The sequence below is a fragment of the Eubalaena glacialis genome, chromosome 16, assembly GCF_028564815.1.
Source record: "Eubalaena glacialis isolate mEubGla1 chromosome 16, mEubGla1.1.hap2.+ XY, whole genome shotgun sequence".
Classification (NCBI taxonomy): domain Eukaryota; kingdom Metazoa; phylum Chordata; class Mammalia; order Artiodactyla; family Balaenidae; genus Eubalaena; species Eubalaena glacialis.
This window is the reverse complement of record NC_083731.1, coordinates 1,979,001-1,994,032: the sequence shown is the minus strand read 5'-3', so window position 1 is coordinate 1,994,032 and position 15,032 is coordinate 1,979,001. Positions and strand designations below refer to the sequence as shown.

At 50.0% G+C, this 15,032-nt stretch overlaps 2 protein-coding genes across 8 annotated transcripts in view; one reads left to right on the top strand and one right to left on the bottom strand.

The window, feature by feature from the left end:
* The window catches only part of ARHGEF7 (Rho guanine nucleotide exchange factor 7), a 125,309-nt gene that overhangs the window by 85,105 nt on the left and 25,172 nt on the right, over nucleotides 1–15,032 (top strand). For all 7 annotated transcript variants that reach the window (XM_061171056.1, XM_061171051.1, XM_061171053.1 and 4 more), the window contains 4 exons: nucleotides 4,691–4,813; nucleotides 12,728–12,866; nucleotides 13,631–13,690; nucleotides 14,391–14,537. In XM_061171056.1, coding sequence (XP_061027039.1) covers nucleotides 4,691–4,813; nucleotides 12,728–12,866; nucleotides 13,631–13,690; nucleotides 14,391–14,537 — 469 coding nt within the window. The remainder of the gene's footprint in view (nucleotides 1–4,690; nucleotides 4,814–12,727; nucleotides 12,867–13,630; nucleotides 13,691–14,390; nucleotides 14,538–15,032) is intronic.
* Nucleotides 7,625–8,235, bottom strand: LOC133076526 (peptidyl-prolyl cis-trans isomerase A-like). The gene is made up of 2 exons (XM_061171059.1): nucleotides 8,152–8,235; nucleotides 7,625–8,084 (listed from the first exon to the last, which is right to left on the bottom strand). The coding sequence occupies exons 1-2, from the start codon at nucleotides 8,218–8,220 to the stop codon at nucleotides 7,659–7,661; spliced, it is 495 nt and encodes a 164-aa protein (XP_061027042.1). The 5' UTR covers nucleotides 8,221–8,235; the 3' UTR covers nucleotides 7,625–7,658.

The window sequence follows — 15,032 nt, the reverse complement described above, 5'->3', positions numbered from 1 at the left end:
TCCTGAAGCCATCTGGGGGATCAGCCCAAGCCCCGGTGTGGTTAAAGGGGTGTGGTATGGGTAACAGAAGACGCTCTTGTCACTCAGGAAATGACAGGGGTTTTAGGAGCTCTGTGCCAGGAATGGGAGCCAAGCCCAAATGTGGGGTTAGGGTTCTAGAGGGGGAGACAGCCCTGAGGGCGGAGTGGGCTGCGGCTGAAGCCCGTGAGGCAGGAGGGGAGCCTCAGGGCAGGGCTGGGCCGCCCCGCCCTTGGGCACCTTGTAGGATGACTTCCAAAGAGTAGTTAGAAACCCTTCCTGTTAGTAAAATTGACTTCTCTTTTGTAAAAGTTACTTAAGACGGAATGTCGCCACGGTTGGGTTTTCCAGGATCGAGCGTGTTCCCCGAGGTCCCTGCAGCTTGTGCCAGCCGCCCTTGTCGGGGTGGTCCAGCCTGTCTCATCACTTACTTGTGTGCTCATTCATTCGTTCGTTCAGGCGTTTGCTGGTTCTCCTGTTCTCCCTCCCTCACGGATCACCCCACGCCCAGAGCTCTTGTAGCTGGTATCCTCTTTCCAGGCGTTCTTCTTGCCTGAAAGGAGTTCTCTTTCTTGTGGTAGCGTCTGCCATGCCCTTGTGCTGACACTGCCCTGGCGCAGGCCGGCCTCGTCCTCCCTGCGTCCTGCGCGGACTCCTGACCAGGCCCCGACCTCCACGTGGCCCCCTGCGTGTCCACTTCCCCCCCAGCCTCTGGTCCGAGCTCTGCTCAGGAGCTTTGGGTGGCGCCCGGTTACTCACGTGTCGCTTCACAGCTGTTTTACAGACTGGCCTTCGAGGTGCTTGTGCAGGCCGCCTCGTGCGGGGAGAGCTAAGTTAGGAGATGAGTTCCCGAGTGGTGGCAGTCTGACGGGGTCCCTCCCGATGGGCTCCCGCCCGTCTCTCCCGCTCCTTCCCCGCCTTGTGCCGCAGCTCAGAAAGCAGGCCTCTGTCACTGCCTGCCACCCCCGGGGCGGGGAGCAGGGGTGCTGAGAGGTGACTCCCCACCCGGCCCTGCCTGCTGTCCCCTCCGTTTGGATCCGCTTCCTCCTGCTGCCCCTCTTACTGAAATCCCGCTGGCTCCTTCAGCCCCGTGGACACGGTCAGTCCTGGTCACAGCCTGCCCCTCTCCCCGCGTTTGTTTACATGCACATTTGCGCTTTGTTTACTTGCAGACTCCTTTATAGTGTATTGTAGACTGAGTTCCCTTCAGTTCTCTTATATATTGTAGGGCTTCAGCTTATCGAAGAAAATATTTAATAAATAAGCATTTAATGTAATTGCTATTGGTTAAAATACACATTGTGTATTGATTTTGTTTAAAAGTTAATTATAAAGCATATCTTAAGGTATAAATAAATTCATTTTTATAACGGACCATTTTCACACTAAAATAGTATTTGTTTTAGATTATTATCAAAATACAAATTTGACCTAGAGGATGTAGTTCATTTTGTTTGAAAGTTGTTTTTTTGAACCATCCAAATAATAGCAAGCATGGGTGATCCAGAGATAATATTCGACTTTGTAGAATAGACTGGCTTAGACGCAGAGCACACTTCAGGTTTTGCCTGGGCCGTCCTTATTAAAGAGCAGAGCGTAGGACTTGAGCTTATTTGGAGGTGATTTGGGGTTGATGGCGCGCTGACCCAGGTGATTCCGGTCATGGGAATCACCTCTCACCTCAGTGGCGGAGTCTCCACAGTGGACTCAGCGTCAGAAACTGACCTTCTGCCCCTGGCCCGCCATGCTGTCACCTGGGAGGCCCCTGAGTAGCTCTTGCCATAATTTCCTTACTTGTTGAGACTGCAAGATTCCATAGAAACGTGATTTCAAAGCACATGTCCAGCACTAGAACCTTAAGAGTCTAGGGAATTTAGAAAGTGAGGCAAACCAGTGGCGTGTGCGGGGACACGGGCAGATGGCCCGGGAGGGGGGGGGGGGCGAGCCTGAGAGAGCTGCTGGCCGGTGGGAAGGGACTCCTCCCCCCAGAGCCTCAGATGCTGCCCCTTCCCGGGGCTCTGGCACCCTTAAGAGGGTCGTCCACGTTTAGGGTTTGGGGTTCAGCAGGAGAGGACTTGCCGGGGGCTGCTGGCGGCCCCTGAGGCTCCTACGAGTGGGCACTTGTGGCCACTCGTGTAGACATCTCTCTCGATGCTGCCTGCCGAACTGCATGCTGAGGTTCACCTAGCGGGTAGCCGTGCCCTCGTGCTGATCTTCGTCTCCCCTTGGAAATCGGTGGTTACCGGACTGTGAACCCCCTCTCTGTGCAGCTAGCATTACCAGCAGGAATAAATGTGCTCTGGGGGAAAATGGTATAGCAGTTCTGATTTCTCAGGTTTTTCCTGGGATTCATTCCTTTTCACCCTAGGGAAGGAGAAAGGCCCTTGGCTATCCCCTCTTGCTACAGAGACTATTGGCTGGACTGTTTGTGTCACCCGCCTGTTATTATCAGACCATTGATAACACCTCACCTGTTATCAGATCCTCGGTTGATAACACCCCCCCTTACCAGACCACTGATTGGTAACAACCACCTGTTATCAGGCCATTAGTAACATCCCTCCTGTCATCAGATCAGTGATAAAACCATACTTACCAGACCACTGCTGACCCTGTACCCATTGTCAGAGCTGGGCGTTGGGCCACCAGGAGGCTACAGGTAGATGTGGCTGACAGGTAGCCCTGTGGCCTCCACAGCCCATTGGGGGCGCTGCCTACACGTTGTCATGCTCTAAAAACCACCTCTAGAAGCACAAGAGAGAACCACAATGAAAATCCTCTGTTTCAGTTCTTAAGTCATATTCCGTGTTGATGATCTTTGTGAGTTTTGCATGCCCCGTTATTTCAGTGCTCTCGACGGTGTTACGTGTGAGGCGTGTTGGCACAAGACCTGGGCTCCGCGTCAGGGCTGCTCACGTAACCTCTCTGAGCTCCGTCTGCTGGTGCCTTCCGGCGAGTTGATGGATTATGAGGGTTTTATAAACTGATGGGGGGCAAGTGTAGTGAATTCCTGCAGAACTGGGCTGAGAGAGGTCATAAAACTCTAGGGCCAAGGCTCGACAGGTCAAAAGAAAGAAAGAAAGAAAGAAAAAGGAAGGAAGGAAGGAAAGAAAAGAAAAAGAGAAAGAAAACCTTGTATAGTGAAGTCATTGTCCGTATATAATTCATGGACATGTAAGAAATGAAAATCCCTAGACCTAGATTTTAACTACATTCTCCTTTGAGTGCCTCGCGGCTGTGGTGTTGGACCAGGTGGGAAATGACGTCATGACAGCGTATAGCCCGGCACCGAGCAGTGTGTATGCGGTCGCAGTAACTTCATCGTTTAGATAGTGCATCTCTAGTCTCCCTGTGCCCTGTCTCCGGCAGTGTTCTGTTTTTGTTGGCCAAACTCTGACAGCCCATCATTGCCGTTGCTTTCAGTCCCCTCAGCTGGGCAGTCGGGGTTCCCTGCTGGATTTCTCGTTGTAGAAGCCAGCCTCCTCCTGTTTCACTGTGTCTGAGTATGGCCACCACCTGCTCAAATGTCAGTGTGTAATAGTCTCAATAGATGTGTCTTAGGTGTCTGGATCCTGGTAGCAAGCAGGTCGTCTCAGTGTGTCTTTGAGGAAGGCATTCTTGTCTGTGTGTGGTGCCTGGTCTTTGGTGACTTGGAAAGGATGCTGGCCTTTGTCCCTCTCCTGGAGGTGTGTGCTGTCCTCCTCTGAGGGCTGCTGCAGTTTGTGTCTCAGAAAATTGAGACATCATCTCTGTCTTATAGTCAGTTTATTTTTGAACTTGTTTTGTACTCCCCTAAAAGACTGCAGTCACTTTTAAGGTAGAGATCATTTCTTTCTCTGTTTTTAATCTGTTCGCGGTGCCTGAATGAATGGTTGAAGTTAATTTGTTGAGTCAGTGACTGTTTCTCCTGCAGATACACGGAACTGTGACTAATCCCTGAAGGCGATTAGAAACCCACTTAGGGCTGAGTTCACACTGGAGAAGAGTCTGCTGAAAGTGCAGATGTTGGCTTACTTTGGCTTCAGAGCTGAATCAATGAACTGAGCAGTGAAACTCGCAATAAGAAGCACACGCCCAGTCAGGGTTAGGCCGCTGCGTTATGGAAATGCTGTTGACAGCTGGCCCGTCCTCCCCCAGGATTAAGGTGCCTTTCCTGCTCTGGACGAGTCTTTTTCCCACGTCAGTGATGATGATGATGATGATTGCCTGTAGGTTTTGTTGGCATGCTTGTCTCTCTGCCTACCACTGATTCTCTCCAGCCTTTGCCCAAAGGGAAAGAGGGCTGTTGTGTTTTCTCATCTGCCTGTCTTGATGCTCCTTCAGTAGAAAACCTTACCGACCAAGTAACCACATGTTATATTTCTCCTTATTTTACACACAATTTAAGGCTTCATGACATTATTTTTCTCACTGCCCAAGGAATCCTGGACTTGCGCACAGGTCCTGGCGTCTGGACGCTGGAGTAAAGGACGGGCTTGGTTGGCTGCTTTATGGCAGAGCGGCTTCCGAGGCAGGTCCCTCCCCCCGCTGGCTCGTGGTCGGAGCACATACAGTCTGGGACTTGTGTGTGTCGTTTCTGTGGGGTGGTGCACAGGCCCTCCTCCCGCATGATTCCCACGTTCACTACTGTCTGTGGCACTCAGGATGGTTCCCTTGTGCCTCTCCTCTCCAGGATGCCTGAAGCTCAGCAGAGAGTCGGAGGCTGCTTTTTAAACCTGATGCCGCAGATGAAGACCTTGTACCTTGCGTATTGTGCCAACCACCCGTCTGCAGTGAGCGTCCTCACGGAGCACAGGTGCGTCTCTGGGACTTGCCTCCCCGAGCGGGGAGGGGCGTCATGGGGTCCCCCCTGGAGCAGCTTGTTTCTGTCAGATATTACGTGCAATGCAGTGTGAACATTCACGCGTTTATTCAAAGATGATAATTTTAATTACCCTCGAAATTAGTGCCTGAGAAGTACTGGTTGGAAGTCTTTGATATCCTGCTTAGCGCTTTTATAATAGAAAAGGATGTGTTTTGAAGTCTCCCCTTCAGCTCGAACCCTTTGGACAGTGGGTTGAGGGATCTGGTAAGTGTTCTGGAATGTGGCTGCAGGCTGAGTCCGGGCTGCTGGAATCGCGTTTCTCAGCGCGTAAACACCAGACCACGTGAGACAGAAGTACATTTGCTGTAGGACTAAATGTCCATTTACAGTGAGGCCTGGATTTCTTAGGAAAACATTAAGTTGGAGACCGTTAGCTTTAGCTTTTCACCCCGAAGCAGCGGTGAAACAAATGAAACAATGGACAGATTGATTTCCTGCTTGTTTGGTAAGACAAGGCCGTGCCTGTGTCCTGGAGGAGGGCCGGGTGCCCTGGGCAGCGGCGAGGACCACGGGCTCGGCCTGCAGACGGAGTGGGCGATGAGGCTCTGTTTCTGCTCCCAGAAGGGCACACGTTTGTATTAATAAGTGTTCTAGAAAATATTTATGGTTTCTTCTGGAAACAGCAGTTCAGCCATAAATAGCAGTTCAATCATTGTTTAAACCATAAATGAAGAAATTGTGTTAGTCGCATCAAGGTAAACGCCACTGTGCTTGTGATTTAAATATTTAGTGTCAATTTACTCCTAAGTGTTTCGGTTTAAAGCTTAGAAACTGTGCTGGGCAGCAGGCATTGCTGAGATTGAGCTCAGGTTCCAGCGTAGCATCCCTGTGAGGGTGCCTGGGTTGTGTGGGCCTGGTGGCAGGGCCTCTGCGTCCGTCAGACCTGGTTTGAGCCCTGACTGCCTCTCTGAAGCAGATGGGTCCCAGGAGGTCACCCCTCTTCTCTGAGAGCGCTGGCCATAGGGTACTGTAGGCATGAAGCAGAACATGTAAACTGTCAGGACTGAGTGAGCACGATGAAGACTCAATAAGTGCGAATTGCTTTATTATCTTATCTAGACTCTGGGTGTTTACTGCTTCTACGTGCGCTTAAATGCTGAACCTCCATTTGTAGTAAAGCATTTCCAGTCCTGCAGCGAAGCAAGCAGTCTTTGACACGGTGATGGAAAGAAGAGAGATTAGGATACACGGTGACCACAGAAATGAAAAACCCGTCGGGTCTTCTTCGTCCTCACGCTTCTGGGAGTGTGGGCAGTGTTAGCACGTACCTTCCTAGTTAAACCGTGAAGCATGGATGCAGCTACATGCTCCGGCATCCACTCCTGGGAGTGACAAGTTAAATGGAATTTCCACACCAGTGAAATGCAGAGATTACATCTGAGTCTCTGAAAATTCCTCAGGAATTACTGACACAGCCACGGGGGAGATAAACAGCAAATAGAATGTTAGGGTAACATTGCACACCTTTTTAATTTTTCTCTCTCCTTCCCCCTTTTTGGTCAGGGGTTGATCCCCTAGGGATGGGTTGAAAGTATGAAAAGAGGGTGGAGGTGAGGCTCTGTGCCGAAGGCGACATGTAAAGCCGTTCAGACTGTTGAAGTTTCCTAAAATGTTCAGACGTCCAAGAGGAGTGCTTGCAAGCGTGTGCTGTTTCCCTCTCTTCTGTACTATCACTTTAACGACTGCTTGTGTCGTAGCTGAAACCTCAGTGGAGCTTTTTCCCAGAATAGCAGGGAGAGAATACAGATGCGGTTCTGAGTGGGGACCTCTGCCCTCCTCCACGTGGCGAGTCCCGGAGCGGGAGGCGGGGGGACTGAGGTCAGGCTCTGGGACTGTGAGCCCGGAGACGGCGGGAGAGCGTGGCGGCCGCAGGATGCGCGGCCTGTGTGCCCTCCTGAGGCCCCGGGGCAGCGACGGCGCCCGCTCCGCCCGCAGCTCAGAGCCCGCTTCTGAGGCGTAAGTCGGGGGGATTGAGAGGAGGCTCGCGGGGGGCTGGTGGCCTCTGTCGGCCTTCACTTTCCATTCTGGGACCCTAGCTTGTAGCCTCTTTCCCGCTTCCCCACGTTTGTCTTAAAGCCGCCACACTTAGGGGTAGATTAATCTGTTTTTTTGCTTAAATATACTTTTTTCTTTTTTAATTTAACTTAATTTTTTTTTATACAGCAGGTTCTTATTATCTATTTTATACGTGTTAGTGTATATATGTCAATATACTTTTTCAGCATTGATTTAAACGTAGTGTTTTGCAGGTTTTTTTGTTTTTTTGTTTTTTAAGTGGGATGAATATCAGGAGTCCCACTTTTTTTTTTTAAATTAATTAATTTATTTATGGCTGTGTTGGGTCTTCGTTTCTGTGCGAGGGCTTTCTCTAGTTGTGGCAAGCGGAGGCCACTCTTCATTGCGGTGCGCGGGCCTCTCACTATCGCGGCCTCTCTTGTTGCGGAGCACAGGCTCCAGACGCGCAGGCTCAGTAATTGTGGCTCACGGGCCCAGCTGCTCTGCGGCATGTGGGATCTTCCCAGACCAGGGCTCGAACCCGTGTCCCCTGCATTAGCAGGCAGATTCTCAACCACTGCGCCACCAGGGAAGCCCCGTGTTTTGCACTTTTAAAGTCTTATTTGCAGTCTTACGATCCTTACATTGTGTTAGTTTGAATTCTGAGTATGAATCTTGAAAATGTATATACAGAACCATCAGTTCTACTCTGTGACATAAATCACAGCAAGATCCTTTTTTTTTTTTTTTTTTTAAGATAAAACACAAGTCAAATTTATTATTAGATTTGTCCACAGTCAGCAATGGTGATCTTCTTGCTGGTCTTGCCATTCCTGGACCCAAAGTGCTCCATGGTTTCCACAATATTCATGCCCTCTTTCACCTTGCCAAAGACTACATGCTTGCCATCCAGCCACTCAGTCTTGGCAGTGCAGATGAAAAACTGGGAACCGTTTGTGTTGGGGCCAGCATTTGCTGTGGACAAGATGCCAGGACCCGTATGCTTCAGGAGGAAATTCTCATCATCAAATTTCTCCCCGTAGATGGACTTGCCACCAGTGTCATTATGGCCTGTGAAGTCACCATCCTGGCACATAAATCCTGGAATTATTCTGTGAAAGCAGGAACCTTTATAACCAAAGACTTTCTCCCCAGTGCTCAGAGCACAAAAGTTTTCTGATGTCTTTGGAACTTTGTCTGCAAACAGCTCCAGTGTGTTAACATAGCTTTATGGATTGGATGAGCAGTCACTTCTTGGTTTCCAGGTCCCTTACCTCGAAGGAGACGTGGCCCAAGGGCTCGCCATTGACGGCGATGTCAAAGAACACGGTAGGGTTGACCATGGTTGGGCAGCGCGGGAGGTTCTGGGGTGGCGGCGTCTGCAAAGCCAGCAAGATCCTTTTTGACCCACCTCCTAGGGTAATGGAAATAAAAACAAAAATAAACAAGTGGAACCTAATGAAACTTAAAAGCTTTTGCACAGCAAAGGAAACCATAAACAAGATGAAAAGACAACCCTCAGGATGGGAGGAAATATTTGCAAATGAAACAACGGACAAAGGATTAGTCTCCAAAATATACAAACAGCTCATGGAGCTCAATATCAAAAAAACAAACAATCCAATTGAAAAATGGGCAGAAGACCTAAAGAGACATTTCACCAAAGAAGACATACAGATGGCCAAGAGGCACATGAAAAGATGCTCAACATCACTAATTATTAGAGAAATGCAAATCAAAACTACAATGAGGTATCACCTCACACTGGTCAGAATGGCCATCATCAAAAAATCTAGAAACAATAAATGCTGGAGAGGGTGTGGAGAAAAGGGAACCCTCTTGCACTGTTGGTGGGAATGTAAATTGATAAGAGCCACTATGGAGAACAGTATGGAGGTTCCTTAAAAAACCAAAAATAGAATTACCATATGACCCAGCAATCCCACTACTGGGCATATACCCTGAGAAAACCATAATTCAAAAGGGTCATGTACCATAGTGTTCACTGCAGCTCTATTTACAATAGCCAGGACATGGAAGCAACCTAAGTGTCCATCGACAGATCAATGGATAAAGAAGATGTGGCACATATATACAATGGAATATTACTCAGCCATACAAAGAAATGAAATTGAGTTATTTGTAGTGAGGTGGATGGACCTAAAGTCTGTCCTACAGAGTGAAGTAAGTCAGAAGGAGAAAAATACCTTATGCTAATGCATATATATGGAATCTGAAAAAGCGATACTAACGAACCTAGTTGGCAGGGCAGGAATAAAGATGCAGACGTAGAAAATGGACTTGAGGACACAGGGAGGGGGAAGGGTAAGCTGGGACCAAGTGAGAGAGTGGCATGGACATACGTACACTACCAAATGTAAAATAGATAGCTAGTGGGAAGCAGGCGCATAGCACAGGGAGATCAGCCTGGTGCTTTGTGACCACCTAGAGGGGTGGGATAGGGAGGGTGGGAGGGAGGCTCAAGAGGGAGGGGATATGGGGATCTATGTATATGTATAGCTGATTCACTTTGTTACACAGCAGAAACTCGCACACCATTGTAAAGCAATTATACTCCAATAAAGATGTTTAAAAAAAAAAAAAAGTTCAGCTGCCCTTGGATGGCAAAAAAAAGAAGCACCAGTTCTGTTGAATTATAACTGATGTGTACCTTTTGCTTTATCATATGATAGTAGCCTCATAGGCTCATGGCTGCCTGTTCTGAGTGAATTACGGGTTGCGTTTCTTCCAGCACTTTAATTGTGGCTTTTTGCTGGGCTACTTGATGGCTCTCCGTGTGTTCTCCTGGTTGCTGTCTTGCAGCCCATGGTGTCATTTCAGTAAATACGGAGGAGGTGCGCTGTGTAAGGATGGCCGGCATCAGTAGAAATTAAGCTGAAAGAGCCTTTGTTTTGTCAGAAAAGCTGTAACCAGCCGTTTTGTCTTGTTTTATTGTAGTACTAAATTTTTTTTTTAAAACTAAGAAAATATTACATTGATCTATAAAGATTTATAAAAAGTTCTGTTTCCTTAACTGTGCACGTGTCTGGCATTGCAAGGCTGTCATGTGAATATTAAAAGAAGTTACTTTTGCTTTTGCAAAAATTCCACATAAATTTTTAGTTGTAGGGAATTTTGGGGGCTGGGTGGGTGGTGAGGATAATTTGCTTAGTTTATTCATTATTGTCTGCCATAACTATGGTTATGAAACTGCACGTATAATACTGAAATATCAAAAATGGCCTGAAGAGACTTTTTGACGATTTTTCTTGTGGTAGAAAAGGCCCCAATTGGATTATATTTAAAGGAGTCGAAATGTACTGTTGGTACCATTAAGCTTCATTTTTATGGGACTGTGCTTGATCGTTTGTTCAACACTCAGAGAAATGCTGGTAAAATATAAATTTCTCCTCCATAAAGCCATCATTTCTCTCTGCTCACACGTTAGGGATGGGTGGGCTGATCCGAAGAGGCGAACGTTCCCGAGTGAAAACGTGTGCGGGCTAGGGCGGGCGCGGCGGGGGCAAGACGTGGAGCGGCCGAGTATGGGTAGGGGGGTCCCGCCTGGGCTCGGCCGCTGTTGGCAGTGGCTCCCGTCTGCAGACGTGCACGATGACCCCTGTCTCAGGCCCGGGGTGGCGTGGGCGGGAGTGGTGCACAGTGCGTGTCCGGTGCCGTCGCCCCTCCTCTGTCCCTCTCCCTGACGCGCGCTCCTGTCTGTGCATCTCCTCTGCCCGAGCCTGGGGAGGTGGGCCAGGAGGCAGCCCTGAGGGTCAGGCTTGGAAGAGCCCTGCAAGGAGGGGAAGGCAGGGTGATGGCAGAGCGTGGAACCGTGCACGGCGGTGCCAGCGCCAGGCTCACCCACAGCAGGGTCCCAGAGCATCGCCTGCCTGGCTTCGGAAGCCCAGCCCTGTGGTTTTCCGGGAAAGCCGTTCTTCGGAAGCACAGAGTTCTGTGCACAGAGGTGTTGGGTCGTGTTGCCTATGAAAGCGCGTGTGCACATAGAGCCCTAGAAGTAGTTGGGCCGCTTCTGTGCTAAATATTTTAAATTGCACCACCGTGGCAGGCTGTCTCGCAGGAAGGAAGTCGTCGTGAAGCCTTCCTTCTGATGGAAGTGGGAAAAATGTGTATTGTATATGCTGAGTTGTTATAACGAGGACTTTGTGAAAATTTTCCCATTTTATAATTTGCTTTGATTTTGATAATAGCTCCTAAATGTGTATGTATATTTATTTAAAAGGTTGATTTTTGAAAAAAACTATGTATAGGTAGGTAGGTAGATGGCAGGTGCTGTTAACTATGCTGACACTGTTCTTACGCAGCCCAGGACGGCGCTCCGACTTCAGGCCACCCACGTTGTCACGAGCCCCAGCGTAGATAGGAGCTGTCTTCGAGAGAGGTCTTACTGCTTAAGAGACATAAGGCTGATTTCCCAGTGATTGATTAATTTGTTTTCAGCCTGATATTTGAAAGCTTTTATTTCTGAGTTGGTTTAGTCGAGTCAGATACCTTCCCCTTTGGATGTGTCAGCAGAATCGATGTGCAGGGTTGAGAGTAAGAGGTGGGCAGTGCCAGCACCAGCTCTGCTGTCACACCTCCCACAAAAAGTCACTCTAGGTTGTACCGTAGGAGACTCTCGTATTCACCGCTTTTGAACTAGCAGTTTCAGACGGTTTAGCCTGAATACCGTGCGTTGTTCGCCAGGAGCCCTCAGTGGGGCTGCTGCTCCTAGGAAGCTTGGGCGGGCAGCCACGTACAGCTGGGGGTGGAGGTGAGGCGTGAGGCGGGTTCAGCTGACCCGCAGCCGGGGGGGATGGGCTCGGTGATTCTTCAGGACCCCGAGGTTGTCCCGCCCTCCCAGTGGCTGGGTGCCGCCTCTTCTCACAGCCTGCAGTCCAGGTGTCCTCTGTCCCCAGTGTCTGGAGGGACATGTCTCGGCAGCAGTGAGGGGCACAGACTGGCTTCCTCCCATGGACCCTTTATAAACATCATCTGTCCCTCAGTGCAGAGACAGAAGCGCAGAGTTTCAGTCACAGATGTGAGCCACAAATGTGTGGGTGACAGAGCTTGGCCTACAGCTGCGCCCCTGGCCTTGCTGGGGTCGTCCTGAGCTGGAGCCCCCAGGGCGGCACAGGGCGCGACGCGGGGCAGCTCAGGGGGGCGTTGCCACTGGAGCGTTCGGTGGAAAGTGGTGAGGGTGAGGGTGAGGGTGACAGAGGAGGAGGACGATGTTAAAGACGTGCTTTTAAAGCTATTTAGTTTCTGAGTGTATACTCGGTGGCCTCACCTACAAATGCGGAAGACTTTCTTCACACACGTTGGGAGGGTTAAATGAAATGATGATGCGAAAATGCTTTTGAAAGTTTAAAGCCTGAGTACGTGTGAGTTACTTTATCGTGCTGCAGCGTGCAGCCGCCTTCAGGGACTAAAGCACCTGGAGGGTCAGCGCCACGATTCAGTTCGTTGTAGTCGGGACGCATCTCCTTACACGTTTTACCGGCTTGAAGTTCCAGGTAACTGGGCCCTGTTCTTGCTCTCAGAAGGCCACTCACATTCACACTCTTCCACAGGAAATTGACTCGCTGAGGTGGCCTTTCGTGATGGGGTTGCTGGGGAACCACAGGTGCTCCGTGTCACGCACACGTGGTTTTGCTCGGGCTGAGGGCGAGAACGTGAACCGTGTGGGGATCTCCCCTCTGGTGTTGGGAGAGAACCGGCACGTGTTGGGCTGTGAACCGTCGGGGACACCGCGCCGTACTTCACAGTCCTGGTGGTGGGGGACGGGCGCGCGGCCCTTCTGAGCTCTAACGGTGGCCTCTCCTCCCCTCCCCGCGTGCTGCGCGTGGTCAGTGAAGAGCTGGGCGAGTTCATGGAGATGAAGGGCGCCAGCAGCCCCGGCATTCTCGTGCTGACCACCGGCCTCAGCAAGCCGTTCATGCGCCTGGACAAGTACCCCGCGCTGCTCAAGGAGCTGGAGAGGCACATGGAGGTACCGCCCCCCCGGCCACGCCCCGCCCCGCCCCGCCCCGCCCCGCCCACGCCGCCGGCCACGCCGGCCACGCCCGCCACGCCGGGGACAGGGCTCCCGGGCCAGAGCCTGCAGAGGGGGTTTACGCAGCGGCCCGTAGCTCGGGATTTCCAGAATGGTGGTGTTAGCCGTGCGCGTGTTTCCCGTATCCCGGCTCTGTCGGAAGCACCTGCTCCTCCAGCTCCTCTCCCACCCGCTGCTGCTGACGGGAGGTTTTCCAGTCGCTAGAGAACGTTCAGCGCGCTGAGGTGTCGTATCAGGAACGCGTACTTACAGTGTTGTTAAGTGCATAAGTTACAGAGTATTACTAGTAAAAGAATCAACTAATGATATGTATTTATTCTGCGTTCAGATACCAGGCTGTGGGCCTGGCAGAAATTTGGGTTCAGGTTACTGGCTTGGTTAGGCCGTAGGGAACCATCTCCCAAAGGGCAGGCCATCCAGTCTGCTTCACAGCTGTTCCCCTCTGCCCTCTGGTGCCAGAGCAGCAGAGGCCAGTAAGGGATGGGCGTGGCCGCGTGCCGGCCTCCCGCTCCAGGGCGGAGTCCGAATCACTCTGCCCCATGAGCCCCCCAAGGACTAAGAAATGGGCCTTTAATGCTGTGAAGAATAGGGCAGGTTACAGGTTGAAAAGTATACGGAAGGTCCGAGCCAGTCTACAGAGCGCCTTTCTAAGAAACAACTTTTCGTGATGAAAGCTAATAGTGTGCTTCTTCTATTCAAAGGATTATCATCCAGATAGACAAGATATTCAAAAATCCATGACTGCCTTCAAAAACCTTTCAGTAAGTGATGAAGCATATTACTTGTGTTTTTTTTTTCCCGTCAGACATTATTATGGCAAACAAATGCAGAAAATTACTTGTGAAGTATAATTTGGATTTACTCTGATGAAATAAAAATAATATATAGTGGTTATGCCATGGCTGGTAAACTCTCATGCTTACTGAACTGTGGCCAGCAGGAAAGTGAACTGATAATTGTTTAAATTTTACAAAGGCAGCACGTGACGCTGTGGCTACTTACGGTGGCTTAGAGCACGTTGTTAACCTCGTCCCACAGTGTCTTTCGTCACTGAGTGTGAAATGGAATGCTGCTGGGTCTTTTTTATCGGTTGTCATGCTGTCTTACTGACTTGAGTTTCTGGAATATGTGTCTTATTTACAGCACCAGTGGAACTTACTCTTTTTTCCCCTCTTCTCAGTCTCCTCTGTTGCATTCACTAGTAAAAGCAGAAAATATTTTTCTTGCCCAGTCCACGTTTTTTCTTCTAAAAGTGGCAGGAATGGCTGTATTTTTCTAAAACAGTGTTTCTCGTTCTAGAGCTGTCGCGTGTTTTGTCTCTCTTGACTTGATTCCATGCTTGTGAAGTAAGCAAATTGTTCACTAGGTGATCTGTCGTAAGAAGTAAGATGCAAAGCAATAGGGCCAAAACCTCAGGTTCCAGGAGTCCTGTTTCTTCTGACGGTGTTCTGTGCTTCTCAGGCGCAGTGTCAGGAAGTACGGAAAAGGAAGGAGCTGGAGCTGCAGATCCTGACGGAAGCCATCCGGAGCTGGGAGGGGGATGACATTAAGACCCTGGGCAACGTCATTTACATGTCCCAGGTCCTGATTCAGTGCGCTGGGAGCGAGGTACCGCAGTGCGCGAGCGCCATTCCCAACGCTGCTTTCCAAGGGCCCCTGCACGTGGCCAGCTTGGAAGGTGTCTGCCTGGGACACGGCTTCCCAGCGTTTCTTCACTTTTGTGGGCAGTGTGTCGATGGCTGTGCGTGGAAGTGCTGCCTGCGTTTCTCTTTCTGTGTCTCCTTTTAGATTCTTGGGAATCTTTGTCCTTCACTTGTGGTCTTTGTGGGGCTTTTCTTACCTACTGAAGCAAATGAGTTTTAATACATAAACAGTGCATTTAGGTCTTTCATGTAGATTGGGTAAAGTTTATGGGGTGGATGGAAACATTGAGTTGACGTGTTGGATTTTAGGTTAGTGCCAGGGTCTATCAATGGACTAAATCCATCTCCGCATTTTATCCCACCCTCCTTCAGCCTGAAGGGCCCACCTGGTCACCCACTGCCCCTAAAAGCTTACAGGTTCTTTTCCTCCATTTTCTCTCAACCACAGAAAGAAGATTTT